The 14,399-nt window shown below is 40.7% G+C and overlaps 1 protein-coding gene across 3 annotated transcripts in view; it reads left to right on the top strand.

Moving 5' to 3' along the window:
• Nucleotides 1–777: 777 nt before the first annotated feature.
• dhx37 (DEAH (Asp-Glu-Ala-His) box polypeptide 37) overlaps nucleotides 778–14,399 on the top strand; it is a 40,306-nt gene continuing 26,684 nt past the window's right edge. Inside the window, exons 1-11 of one of the 3 annotated variants that reach the window (XM_072709105.1) lie at nucleotides 778–987; nucleotides 1,197–1,313; nucleotides 1,669–1,832; nucleotides 4,508–4,620; nucleotides 5,743–6,112; nucleotides 7,334–7,482; nucleotides 7,786–7,878; nucleotides 8,332–8,428; nucleotides 8,541–8,654; nucleotides 8,794–8,895; nucleotides 9,140–9,254. In XM_072709105.1, the coding sequence (XP_072565206.1) occupies nucleotides 1,211–1,313; nucleotides 1,669–1,832; nucleotides 4,508–4,620; nucleotides 5,743–6,112; nucleotides 7,334–7,482; nucleotides 7,786–7,878; nucleotides 8,332–8,428; nucleotides 8,541–8,654; nucleotides 8,794–8,895; nucleotides 9,140–9,254 (1,420 nt within the window). In that variant the 5' untranslated portion in view covers nucleotides 778–987; nucleotides 1,197–1,210. Of the gene's footprint in view, nucleotides 988–1,196; nucleotides 1,314–1,668; nucleotides 1,833–4,292; nucleotides 4,422–4,507; nucleotides 4,621–5,742; nucleotides 6,113–7,333; nucleotides 7,483–7,785; nucleotides 7,879–8,331; nucleotides 8,429–8,540; nucleotides 8,655–8,793; nucleotides 8,896–9,139; nucleotides 9,255–14,399 lie in introns of those variants that run through there. The other 2 variants (XM_072709106.1, XM_072709107.1) reach the window with 2 other exon arrangements.

The raw sequence follows: 14,399 nt of genomic DNA, 5'->3' as shown, positions 1-14,399 counted from the left end.
TGCAGGAAACTACTAACTGACACCATGCATTTTATTATAAACATTATAAACCTAAAATTAGCTACATCAAAAGCGCTGGGTTCGTTTGCAAAATCTACAGACTATTTACCAGGTAATAAAACTGTTACATACATGTAAGTGTGCGTGCAGACTTATCTCGAACTAAAAATCTCACGCCAACCAGCTAAACAATTAAGTTGGCAATCCTGGCAATGACACTAGCAGTATGGGTGGAAAGGTGAGACTTTGCCTGTCTTCCCCACGTTTGTGCAAATTTCCTCCCGCAGTACAAAAAACAGATTAACTGCTTTCTCCGAATTACCTTCAGAGTTTGGTTGTGTGCCCAGCGAAGGACTGGCATCTCGACTACAATGTTTTCCTGTTTTGTGCGCAAGTTTGTATACAGTACTATGAATACATTTCATTCGAGTTAAATCATGGAGATAGATTTATGTTTGAAGTAATCGTACTTAAATGGCACGATGATATCGTAATTCTTTGAAAATAATATATTTTTCCCCTGAAAAGTATGCCTTTTATTCTTTTTTTTTTATTTACATTTTTATATATTAACTTCTGCATTGCGCAGCAAAACTAGCATGTTTCCTAGTCAAAATGCGTGTTTTCAGATTTATATGCTGTTACCACCGGCCGAAGTTTCCACACCAAGGAAACACAAATTTACAGGCGCTGAAAAAATAACGAATATGAACCTGAGATTAGTAGCATATTTCGATAGGAAACATAAGTTTCGACACCGGAACGTTATTTCAGAATCCCGGTGTTACGGCGGAACTGTTAGTTGGATGCACATTCGTTTGTACTCACATGTGGATTACATTTGGAACCCTCTCTAGGTTTGATTTTTACATCGTTTTCATATTCAGTTTTAATTTATTGTGCTTTAATAAAACGGTTCATTGGCTCCGGTTTTAGCGCGATTTTGCTGTACTATTCAATCCATCAAACTTGGGTAGCATCTCTTCGGTAAGTCACAAGCTGATTAAGATACAACAGTGTCAATTATGCGTAGACATTTATAGAAACGCATTGAACCGTATATAGCACGTTTGACACATTGTTCTAACTTTCCTTATATAGAAATATATTTACTGTGTATTGTTTTAATGCATCTTTATTGCATGTTAGTTGTATGCAAGAATGTTATAATGTTTAGGCTCAGTCACTCCTTACAGTGCATGTGCTGGCTATGGGTAGACTGAGAAAGAAACACAATTGGAAAGGAAGACAGCAATCTGACTCAAAGGCCGAGACAAACGAGGTGCGGAGCGACGTGACTGTGGAACTTGAAGGTCAGCACATTGAACTTTACATGTAACTTTAATTACTTGATTTACTGGATTAGGGATCTTGCTGTTTATCCGGTGGTACTTCCTCTTGTACCTGTGGATTCTTTGGAAGCTTAGCGTAACCTTATGTATATGCCAAGTTGGGTCGTTGATTACTGCATGTTTTGTTATCCCTCTTGGTTTTACGTTGCTGTGCTCTACACGTAGAGGTAAATTTAATGTTTAATGTTGCACCCAGAGATTAACTACAGTATTGGCACCTACAAAATACGAACTAGTTTATACCATTGATCGCAGCCTTTACAGCATGTTTAAATGAGAAGCCTTTGGACTAGTACTAATGTACTACTTTCTTTAGATGAAAACCTGAAAGGTGTCGACGAGTGCAATGCCTTGGTGCTTCCAGCCACCAAAACAAAGAAGAAGGATGTGGAGAAACATGTTCCCAAGAAGCAGCCATTGACTAAGAAACAGAAGAAACATCTCCAGAAGGTCTTGGAGGTGAAGAAGAAAAAAGCTCAGGTAAAGGCTTCATCTTACTGATTATATTGTTAATGTATTCCCTGGTATTTTTAGATGTCTGATAGCCTTAAATACAGATATATATAGATGGGCCAAGTTTCTGTGGTGGGAATGTGACAGAAGTTTGTGGGTCCTGAACATAGAATGTAGGTTCCTGAAATAGGATGTACTCACCATGGCCAACCGTAAACACCCCACAAACTTTGCAATTTTTGTGATTGCTCTTGCCATAACAATTTGACCCTTATCAAAGTAACTCAGGTCTTTTCTCCTGCTTCTTTATTCCTTCTCCATTCAACACATTAGGTACAAGTACTATTGGCTCACAGGTGTATGTTTGTGTACTACTAAAACCTTGACGGACTGTTAATTCCCAATGTTAATTGGGAAGAAAGTACTGCTTTCAAAACGGAAAATAAAAGTGTTATTTAAAGTGGTGTAGTAGATACGAGGCTCTGAACTTCCAGAAAATATCACTGAAACTACACACTAATATCACTCTTTTAATCTGCTTCTTTTATAAAAAATAGCCTACCTAAAATAGCATACCTAAAGTGTTTAATGTGTTTTTGGGACTTTTCAGAGAATCTCTCCTTTGTCTTACAAGATGAAGGCCTGGCCCATACTCTACCCATTTATTGTCCACTAGAAAAGAAGGGGAAATTCAAACCCAAAGCTTCTGATTCATAAGCGACTCTCTTGATCACACCACCACATTCTACGCTTTACAGCAAATTCTCATTGATAAGCTGAAATCAAGTTTTTCTTCCTGATAGCAGGACAGTAATATTTCGCAGGGTGTCCGCGGGGTTTTAAAAAGTATTAAAAGGTAGTAAATCACATAAGCAAAAATTAAAGCCATTAAAAAGTATTAAAAGGTATTACACGCAAATTTACGAGGTATTAAATTTTAGATTTTTTTTTAACTAAAAATTGTCAATTTGTGTGTTAAAGTTTATCTGCAAAATTTCTCGCAAATTATTTTAAATGTGGATTAGCTCATTCCTTCATTCATAGATGATCTCTGTGATGCTGACGTCATATTCGGTGGTTGAGCGACGTCTTAAACAGTTTGCGCGCTGAAGTACATGTTGGCTGCTTACACTCAGAAAAGCTAAGTCATAGTCATCATGGGTAAGTGCAAATTTGCACGTAAGTGGTTAGAGGACCCAGAGTTTAAGCACTATGGAAGTAAATTAATGACAAAAGTCGTTGATGGAAAAAAAAACACGTTGAATTACACTTATCGAATAAAAATGCATTGCATTAATGACGCTTTGAATTTTTGGGGACTGTAATTTAATATATGCATACATTTAAACATTGAACATTTCAACTGAAACATTTCAATCGTAATTTCATTGCTTAAATATTCAGTACAAAAATATTCGGCTTCCAAAATTCAGTTCCAAAAGATACGTATTTTAAAGTGCATGTTTATAATTCATCCACATGAATTCAGTTAATTTAATTTCGCCTCAAAATAAATTTCAAAAGAACAAATTCAGTTGAAAATATTCCATGTGTTTTATTCGCATCTTTATTATTCAAGCAGTAACATTCAGTCCTCTTATTTCTGCTTTACAATATTCAGTCCCGTTATTTTTGCTGTTTCAAATACGCTGCCACAATTTCAGTGGTTTAAAATACGATCCGAAATTCAACCCTCTACATCCGGGACTAGCAGGATGAGCCATAGATTGCCGATAAAGTTCTCTTCGGGAACCGCGATCAAAATGGAGCAAGCGATCAGTACAAGTACTGATTGACTTGGCAGCAGATTTTTGTTGATTGTGTTATTTATGTTTCTTGTCGTTTACTGGTCAATACGATATAACTTATTGCAACCCCAAGTAGTAGGTTTTTATGCAAGTAATTCGCTAGCTGCATTAATGATCACCAAACTTATCTTGCTAACGTAAGATGCCTACAGGCAACTACAAGGTTTACACACCAAGAGTTTAAATCAGCGTGATAAATTTATGATAATGACAGTCAGCGCTCTCTTTTCGCATATGCGATGCACAACTCATAAATCATGAATGCTTGGATGAGAGCAGTTGGTCAACTGAAGCAAATCGACAAACTCATTGAAGAAAAAGCCAAACAATTAAGGCACTTGCCATGAATAGCCTAGTGGATAAAGATATGGACTTGTGACTGAAGAAGTTAAATGCAAGATGTTTTCAAAATCACAGTCACTAAATTTATTCTGTTGACCCATGTTCCCTATTTAAATTCTGTTGTACAGGCCAAAATTGTGTAACATTATAAATCTTTAAATCAGTTTGAAACTTGTTTAAAAACGGTTGCAACTCAATGCCGTGCGGGTTTTAAAAAATATTGAGAAAGTATTAAAAAAGGCATTAAAAAGTGTTAAATTTAACCTCTGGATTTCTGTATATACCCTGATATGAAAATAGGAAAAACTTCATAAACATAAGCCTCCATGAACAGGATTTTCAGACTGAGTAGGAGGTACAGTGAAAAGGCTTGACCGGAAGGCTAGCTTGCAGTGAAAGTTGCAAAAAATGCCATGGTTTTCAAAATCAATAATGCAAAAAAACTTAGAAAGTAGAAATGTAGAAAGTAAGCCTGTACATTTCCACTAATGGATGAAATTTGTCGTATTTGACTCTGGATCCTGCTGTCATCACATTGTTTTTCTGTTTCAGCGTGAGGACATTTTGGGCAAGCTGGCGGCGATTCAGGCACCTGAATCTGAGATGAAGCTACTTTATACTACATCTAAGTTGGGAACCGGAGACAAGCTTTACCTGAATAAACGGTATGATGGCTTTTCTGTTGTTAGGTATTGGTGCTTCTGTTTTCTTTCAATTTGCTCTTTTATTGTGTTGATTGATGCTCATTTCCAAACAAGCTTAAAAACGTGAAAATCCATGTATTCTATTCAAACCAGTTACAGTTATGTAGTTTTGGTTGTGGTAAAATAGATCTTAATTTTAATGTATATTGTAAATATGTCAGATTTATGTTAAGTTTGTAATTTGACATCAAAGTATAGACATTGCAAAATGCAGTTTGGGACACTTTGGAGGCGGGAACAGTGCCTAATATCTCCGCTCCTTTGATTGGTTTTTTAAAATATTGACTACGATTGGCTATTTGCTTTGGTAGAAGATGATGATAACTTGTCACTGGCCGCGGTTAAGTTAGCCTCATATGGATTTTCATATAATTTTTGTCTGTAATAGTTATTAATTATTATATTGCATCCACTTAAAGTGCAATGGAGCAACAACTAAGGGGTTAATAGCTCTAAAACAAAATGGGACAGCCATGTCCTATGGAGTACGTGTGCTTTCATCAGTGGACTCTGGGGGATAATGCACACCCCTTGGATTTTCAATATCACTTTAAATGTGACGAAACACGTAATCAAACAATTCAACTGCGGTCCCACGGTCCACTGCCTAAATCACACTTTACAACTTATTTATGGATTAATTTGTGTTATCAATTAACTGTCAATATGTATAACAATATGTATTAACTGTCAGGGGGGTCCTGAGCGCGTGGTTTGACTTTTGGCACTAATGTAACGCCGAGCGAGCGAGTGCTGTGCAAATGCGAGCGCGTAGAGAGGATGGGTTTTCTGCTCGCTAGCGCATACGCGCGCGTGGTTCTTATGCGCGCGAGTTTTGGCACTAATTTAACGCCATATACCCGCCCCCGATGCAGATAAAAGAAAGGTGACATGGTTTGACGTTTTGAAAAGAAGACAGATTACAGATTGTCAGTTTTTTTTCATGATTCTACATAAAGACTTCAGTAAGATATAAACTGAAATAGACTGAAAAATATGCTGCATTGCCAACGATGCACTCGATCTCAGAGGGTTAAGAGCGTTTTGGTGTCCTTCATGCACTTTTTATCTTTGTGTTTTCAGATGTGTTGAGGAAACTCAGGATGTGACATCAGGGCTCCCGAAGATCAGTAGTCTGACTGGTGCCAACCGGAAGAGAAAGTGGAGGACCGAAGAGGAGGAGGAGGAGGAGGTGGAGGAGAAAGATGGAGAGAATAGTGAAACCACTGACTCCTCTGACAATGATGAAGAAAACGATGAGGCCAAGAATAGAGCACAGGAAAACAGTGAGATCCATAAACCAGAGATTCCTGCTGGTCCTTCCGCGGAGAGCACTGCAAAGGCAATCCAAGGCCAGGCTGCTTCAAATAACGTTCCTCCTAAACTGATGCCCAAGAAGGAACCATCAGAACCTGCTATATTTGTGCCTGTTGATAGACTGCCCAAGGTCCAGGTGAGTTTAAGTGGCCCACATGGTACATCTAAAACAGATTGTGCCCAAAAAATATGACATTTATGTTACTTATCTCTTTTCCACTAGTGTCATGCCGCGGTGCTGATGCTGACTGGGAGCTGGCTCTCAGGTGGTGCCTAAGTGGCCTGACCTAAGAACCTGTCTGATTTCCAGTGGTTAATAACACCTCAGAATTTGTCCTCAGAAATGTCATTTGAAAGCTGCTTCACTCCTCAGCTATGGCCAATGAGGCATGTAAGGGCATGCTGTAACTAAACCTGGGACTGAAAAGTATACGCCTACAGTGAATGAACAAGTTGAGAACCTCTCATTCACCCACACACCAACTCACTCACTCCTTTGGATCTCATTTTCATTCTGAAAGAATTCTGAACATGAGACCTGAAGGAGTGAAAGAGTTGGTGAGTGAGTCGGTGAACCATAGACTCTGATAGGCTACTGAACATGAGAGCCATACCTTAATTCGGACTGAAATACACCATCTGCTAGTGTAATGTATAGCCTACATGTGCAGTGACTTCGTGTATGCTCTAATTGGATTTTAGATATGTCATTTTTTCACAATTTAAAATGATTTGGTTTGTTAGCATCCGGACTCGTTAGCTGACTGTGATGAGCTGTTAGGTGTTCATTTTTAACAAACACAAGTACCTAAGATATTATTTTGAGAGATTTAGACTATAATTCAACAACAAATATCTTTCTTGTATGACTTATTTGTTATATTTAACTCCTATAACGTATAAAATACGTTTTTTGATGTTGGTAAGCAAGTGTTTCAGATCTATTCTATGCAAATAGTAAGTGCCACTGAACAAGTTGTTCACAGAATGCATCTTAAAAGTGAACTGAATCAAATGAACTATTTCCCAAAAAAAAGAGTAATTTCTCCAATCCTTATGCCCTACTCTTGTCGCTCAGTCATACTCATAGTTAAGTAAGTCAGGTCTCAAACAATAATAAAACCCATTGTGGTTCAAGGAAGTAAAAGGTGGAAGGATCAGACATCTATGAATAGGTGTTAAAAAGTAGGAATGTCCTAATAACACACTCTTCAATATCTTCTAATTTTCATATTTGATAATTTTCATATGTGGTTCAGATTAAGTTGAATTTACAATGTGTATTTGGAAGCCTGTGAAAGGATCAAGAGTTTTGCTGTGTGGGTCTTAGCAGCCAGCGTGGGGGTGTGTGTTTCAGGAGGCCCGCTTAAAGCTGCCAGTGTTGGCAGAGGAGCAAGTCATCATGGAGGCGGTTCGGGAGAACATGTGCGTGATCCTGTGTGGGGAGACGGGCAGCGGAAAGACCACCCAGGTGCCCCAGTTCCTCTATGAGGCTGGATACGCCAGGTACTCCTCAGGCTTTCTGTGCACATTTATCGCAGGACAACATGTGTATTGTAGCTTAACCTTAATGACATGCATGATAAATAAAGCTAAGGAAAGAAGCATGAATATAACTCCTTGCAGAGCAATCAGGTGATTTTTCATTCCTCCCAAACTGAGTTGTCGCATTTCTGTCAATCTGCCTGATCAGAATAAAGGTGTAAATGTTCATGCGGTTTTTGGGTGTAACACAGGGTATACTGTTTCTGCCCATAACCCTCATACTCTGCTTATTCTCCTCCTAATTCTTCCCCTCAACATCCAAAGTGAAGATGGTATCATTGGCATCACAGAGCCCAGGCGTGTGGCAGCAGTCAGCATGTCCCAGAGAGTTGCCACGGAGATGAACCTGTCCTCACGGTGAGGGCGGTCAAGGCTTTTGGGGGCTTTCCCTTGAAGTAGCCATTATGTAACTGGCTGACTCTGATCAGGAGGTCTCTGTTGATGACGTTTAGATCTTCTCATCATGAGACCACATTTTCTAAGGGAAATAGTTATAGATATGACTGAACATTCATCAGTTCCTCCTTTTTAGCCTAGGGTATCTTATCATGCATTTGTCTTATTTACCCTTTAATGCATTTAAAGAATTTATTCAACCAAATAACTGCCAGTCTTATGTCTTTGATTAGTTGACATTGAGATGCATTTTCAGTAATCTGTAATATTAGGGAGACCTCAGATGATGTTTTTAGAACCCTCTGCTTAAGAAAGTAGTCAAAATATTAGAAAGTAAGATGGACAATTATGGTAACCAATTTTCCAGTTATGTACTGACCTAGACATTATTACTATTTTTTTTTGTGTCGTCAGTGTGGTGTCCTACCAGATCAGGTATGAAGGGAATGTGACAAGTGACACCAAAATTAAGTTTATGACTGATGGTGTTCTGCTGAAGGAGATTCAAAAGGTAATTCTGTTTCTGAGGAAGATGCATACTGTTCATGCAGTCAACCAAAACCAGCAGAAGTATGATTAATCCACACCTGATTCCTCTCTATGTGGGCAATGGTTCTCCTCAGGATTTCCTGCTGCAGAAGTACAAAGTCATCATAATTGACGAAGCCCATGAGCGGAGTGTGTACACAGACATTCTGATTGGTCTGCTTTCACGTATCGTGCCACTGCGCAACAAGGTGAGATCCAATGGGAAAGATGTGCTACCATCGGTTTTGAGCTGGAAATGAGTTTGATGGCTAAAACACGTGAAGCATTTGTTTAGGGTTCTGTCTAGCTATATGGCACTGCTTTAAGACTCATGTACTTTTTCTGCAGAAAGGACATCCCATGAAACTGATAGTCATGTCAGCCACCCTCCGTGTCGAGGATTTCACAGAAAACCGGAAGCTGTTCTCCACCCCTCCTCCTGTGATCAAGGTGAACTTTGACCCTGACATGTTTTTCAGGCTCCTGTCTGTTAGTGAAAATTTCACCTTTCAGACACCTTTAAAACATTAGTAACCACACTATGAGAATGAGCCCTTTTAGTTATGTGTTTTCTGGGTGATGTACTCATGACATGACTGGACTCCCAGAGCTCACTCGGCCTTAGCTAACCTCTCCCTTTTTTCTTAGAGAAGCCTCCTCAATTGCATGTTGACGTCTCTTTGTTGCTTTGTAGGTGGACGCACGGCAGTTTCCTGTCACCATTCACTTCAGTAAGCGCACAGCCATGGAAGATTACATGGGGGAGGCATTCCGGAAGACCTGCAAAATTCACCGCATGCTCCCCCCAGGTGAGGCACCGGCAGCATCAGCTGAGTACTTGCTATACTCACTTAGGTAGGTTTGCATTGCATTAGTATAGCATTGGTCTGGTTCTAAAGACTCAGGCCTCACCAGAACAGACCTGATCACCAGATCAGATTAGATACCTGTAACTTCATGCAGGATCCTGATATGTACCGTGTTACTGAATGAAGAGGAAAACACCAGATTGAATCCAAAGGGGGTGAAACCTGGTCCAAATGTTTCCCTCAAAGCTGGTGTAAAATTAGCTGTCCAATTGTTGAAGAACCTGTACCTTCATATTGTAAGCATTTTGTAGCAACCGCCTTTGGCTGATTTAATCGGACAGGCTGCTTGTGTGATGGCTGCACATATTTGCACGTGGTAGCACGTGATTCCTATGCAGCCATGCAGAGCACTGACTTCGTCAGTGTTGTAGTGTGGTTTATCAGCACCTACAGTAGTGAACCTGTCAGAAAATCAAAGGTAAGAATTCTAAATTCCTACCGCTTACATCAGTTTTACCTAATGTTAACATTGCCACAAAGCCAGACTGATCTCAATTTTTAAATTTTATTTATTTATTTATTTTTACACTCAGTGACAAAAAAAGTTACCATATTTTGCTCACCATAAGGCGCACTGGATTGAAAGGCGCACTCTCAATTGCGGGGCTTATTTCTGTACTTAAGCCATACATAAGGTATTATTCGGCGCATGCAAAAACAAGGTAACAAAAGCAAAACAGTGAGTTTAGTTAAACCTTATTCTACTACATATTTAAAAATACACTCACATTGTTTTTTGATCAGTCTGTTGTCATTCTCCTGCTTCCTCCACTTCCGAACCATAGATTCATTGATTTTGAATTCTCTCGCTGCTGCTCTATTCCCATTTACAACCGCGTAACTGATAGCCTGTAGTTTGAATTGTGCATCGTAAGCATGTCTCCTCTCTGATGCCATTTTCAGGGTCCTTAGCTAAACAAATGTTTCGCAGCGCACCGGTACTACAATATACCTACCGTACCTGCCGTAGGCGTGGCGGAGGTACGCGTACCTCTGTACGTGACTTACATAATGTTCTGCAATTGGTTTATCGCTGCCAGCGTACATAGTGTACGTATTACTACCGTACGTCCCTATGTCGGCAGGAAATGGTCCGACAGTCAATCAAGCGGAGCGCTTACTAAAATGCACAACAACATTTTTACAGATTTTGGAACTCAGTGCACACATAAGGCACACCGAATTTAAAGGCGCACCGTGGATTTTTGAGAAAATTGAAGGCTTTTAAGTGCGCCTTATAGTGCGCAAAATACGGTAAGCACCCAGAAGTAATGGTCCAGTTTGGATGTAATTTGGTACACGTGCAAACCAGTGATGGGTATGTAAATGATTTGATTTGAAAGTAGCTGGAATGTCTAGTCACCAGACACAGAGGATGCCTTGTAGAGGTATTAGACAGCATTACCAGCACTTGACGTATTTTGATAGGAGTCGCATCATGGGTTTGTGTGAGGCCGGGAGGTCGTATCGTGCAATTGCCCAGCATGTGGGGCATGCAGATGTCGCAGTCACCTGATTTTGTTACCAATGGGCAAGTGATTGCACCCACATACGTTGTGAAGGTTATGGTCACCCAAGACAGACCAAAACAAGGGAGGATCGTCGTATTGTATTGTGCGCCAAGCATTACAGAACTCCATGACATCTGCACCTGCCATCCAGACACAGGTAGTGGACTCTCTGCAACACCCCATGTCATCCTGCACAATGTCTCTTCGTCTGGCATCAGGTTCACAGTACCTTGTGTAGGCTGCCGTTAACACCAGCTCAGAGACAGCTGCGTTTTGAGTGGTGCCGTAACTGGGTGTCATGGACTGATGATGAGTGGGGTCGTACCATGTTCAGTGATGAATCTCGGTTCTGCATTATCATGGATGGCCATCGTGTGCCTGTATGGCGGTGCCGAGGGGAGAGGAAAAATCCTGCCAATTTTCTGGAGAGACACACCGGTGTTACTCCTGGCATCATTGTGTGGGGAGCCATAGGGTATGACTCCAGGTCATCTCTGGTAGTGATTGAGGGGACTCTGACAGCGCAGTGCCACGTCCGCATGTCTTACCCGTGCTGAGAGAGCACCCTGGTTTTTCAACAAGACAACGCCAGTCCACACACTGCACCTTTGTCTATGGACTTACTTTGTCATATTGAGGTGGCCAGCCAGGTCCCCCGATCTTTCCCCAATGGAATATGTGTGGGATCACCTTGGACATCAACTCAGACCCAGTGCCAATCTGCAGGATTTCAAGGGCCAGTTGCAACAGCTATGGCCCGACTTGCCACAGGAGAGGATCCTACAGCAGTACGACTTCCTTCCACACCGTATTGTTGCATGAATCCTGGCCCAAGGGAGTGCGACAACCTATTGACATGGGACCAGCAGTATTCCCATACTGCCAACTCTGTTGTCCGTTTGATCTGATATTATAATCATTGTGATACATAAGAACATAAGAAATTTACAAATGAGAGGAGGCCATTCGGCCCATCAAGCTCGTTTGAGGAGAACTTAACTAATAGCTCAGAGTTGTTAAAATCTTATCTAAGTCTGATTTAAAGAAACCAAGGGTTTTAGCTTGCGCTACACTAACAGGAAGACTATTCCATACTCTAACTACACGCTGTCTAAAGAAGTGCTTTCTCAAATTCACTTTAAAATGTTCTCCCGCTAATTTCCACTTATGGCCACCAGTTCTAGTATTTTAACTAATATTGAAATAGTCATTTAGCTGAACAGCATTGAGACCTGTTAGAATCTTATATACCTGGATCATGTCCCCCCCTTAGTCTCCTTTGCTCAAGGCTGAACAGATTCAGCTCAGCTGACCTCTCCTCATAAGACATTTCTCTAAGACCAGGAATCATTCTAATAGCCTTACGTTGCACCCTTTCCAAGGCAGCAATGTCCTTCTTGAGGTATGGTGACCAAACCTGCACACAATATTCTAGGTGGGGTCTTACCAAGGAATTATATAATCGTAGCATCATCTCCCTTGACTTAAACTCCACGCACCTAGAGATGTAACCCAACATTCTATTGGCCTTTTTTTATTGCTTCCCCACACTGGCGAGAGTGGGACGTGAAAGCATCAACATATACAGCGAGGTCTTTTTCATAATCAGCTATCTTTATTTCAGTGGAACCCATAAAATATCTGTACTTTATATTTCTGCTCCCTGCATGGATTACATTTATCTTAAATTAAATTTCATCTGCCAGGTATCAGCCCAGTCTCTAATTAAATCATGATCCCATTGTAGCCTCTCTGCTGCTAGATCAGTATCTGCTACACCACCCACCTTGGTGTCATCTGCAAATTTAACCAGTTTACTGTATGTATTGGTGTCCATATCATTAGTGTAAATTAGGAACAATAGTGGTCCTAAAATTGAACCCTGCGATACCCCACTATGAACACAGGCCCACTGTGACATTGTGCCTCTAATAACTACTTGCTCCTTCCTGTAAATTAACCAGTTTTTGATCCAAGCTGCTACAGTTCCTAAAATCCCTGCAGTTTTGAGCTCAAGCTGGTTGTGGGGCACAACATCAAAGGCCTTCTGGAAATCTAAGCAGATCACATCGTAGGCCTTTTTGTGATCAATTTCTCTTGTAGCTTCCTCAAAAAACTCAAGGAAATTAGTTAAAAAGGATCTACCTCTCCTAAATCCTTATTGGCTATCCCTCAATGTTATTTGCATCCAGGTAATCTACCATTTTCACTTGGATTATCGCTTCCATTACTTTTCCAGTTGTGCAAGTTAAACTGATTGGCCTATAGTTTGCTGGATTACTTCTATCCACTTTTTTGAATATGGGCGTTATATTAGCATGCTTCCAATCAGAAGGTACCACACTAGCAGCTAATGATTTCTGGAATAGTAAAATTAAAGATTGGCTAATAATATCCCTCATCTCTTTTAAAACTATAGTTAAGATACCATACATCCGGTTTGTAATGTATGAAGCAGACGCATATGAGAGAGCTCCTAGGGTTAATTATCTTTCTTTTTTCTATTAAATGAAACCTTTTCTTTATTATGTAGCCACTTTATGTGTAAGTCTGCGTTTAGACTTTTATCTGCAGAAATGAACCACTCTAAGTCTAACAGGCAGAGCAATAGTGCTCACACTCCAGTGACACAGGCTGCAGCTAACGCAGCTAGTAAGCTGGCATTGTTTTCCGCCGCTAATCCACTGCCTACTGCTAGCTCTACAACAACACCCGAAGAAGCCAATACAACTTCACCAGTTGCGATGGAACTATTGCATGCAGAATTGGTGAAGCTGAGATCCTTGATAAAGTAGGACATTTCTTCCCCGATTGGGGAGTCTACAAAGCCACTCCAAGCTTTGCTGGATACCTTACAGACAACAGTGAACTCCTTATAGAATCGATTCACCTTGGTGGAATCTATAGTAGGCAAAACTTTGAACGTCTGGCAACAGCGGAGGCCACTATCCAGCTGCTTTGTAAAGTAAACCAATCCCTTTTAGACAAGCTCGATGACCTTGAGTACCAATCATGAAGAGCTAACCTTTGAATACTAAACATCCCCAAAGGCAGCGAAAAGGGTAAGGATCCGATTAAATTCATGTCGGAGTTGCTGATGGAGGTACTGGGCCCCGAGGTGTTTACCGTCCTACCTGGTCTGGAGAGAGCTCACCGGTCCTTGACGTTCAGTCTTGGCCAAAGGAAAACCCCGCGTCCCTTTCTGGTTTGCTTCTCCAGTTTCCAGTTCGAAAGAGGTCGCACTCCGTCGGGCTAGAAACCACGAGTTGAAGTTTCAAGGTGCCACGATACGGATCTATCAGGACTTTAGCCCAGCGCTAGCGAAACAACGGGCAGCATTCAGTGGTGTAAAGCAAGCCCTATAGCAGAAGAACGTTTGATTTCAACAACTCTATTTAGCCCGGCTGCACGTGTTCTTCAAGGACGATATGCTCACCTTTAACTCAGCTGACGAAGCGCAAAAGTTTTACGAGTAGAAGTTCAGGACGGAATAAAAGACTCGCGCCCGAGGCGATGTAAGATGATGATTCACACAGACGTTAATGCTCATATATTAACGTGAACCTATCATTTT

Source organism: Paramormyrops kingsleyae, chromosome 2 (genome assembly GCF_048594095.1).
Source record: "Paramormyrops kingsleyae isolate MSU_618 chromosome 2, PKINGS_0.4, whole genome shotgun sequence".
NCBI lineage: Eukaryota > Metazoa > Chordata > Actinopteri > Osteoglossiformes > Mormyridae > Paramormyrops > Paramormyrops kingsleyae.
Note: the sequence above shows the minus strand (reverse complement) of the source record. Positions and strands in the feature narration are given on the sequence as shown.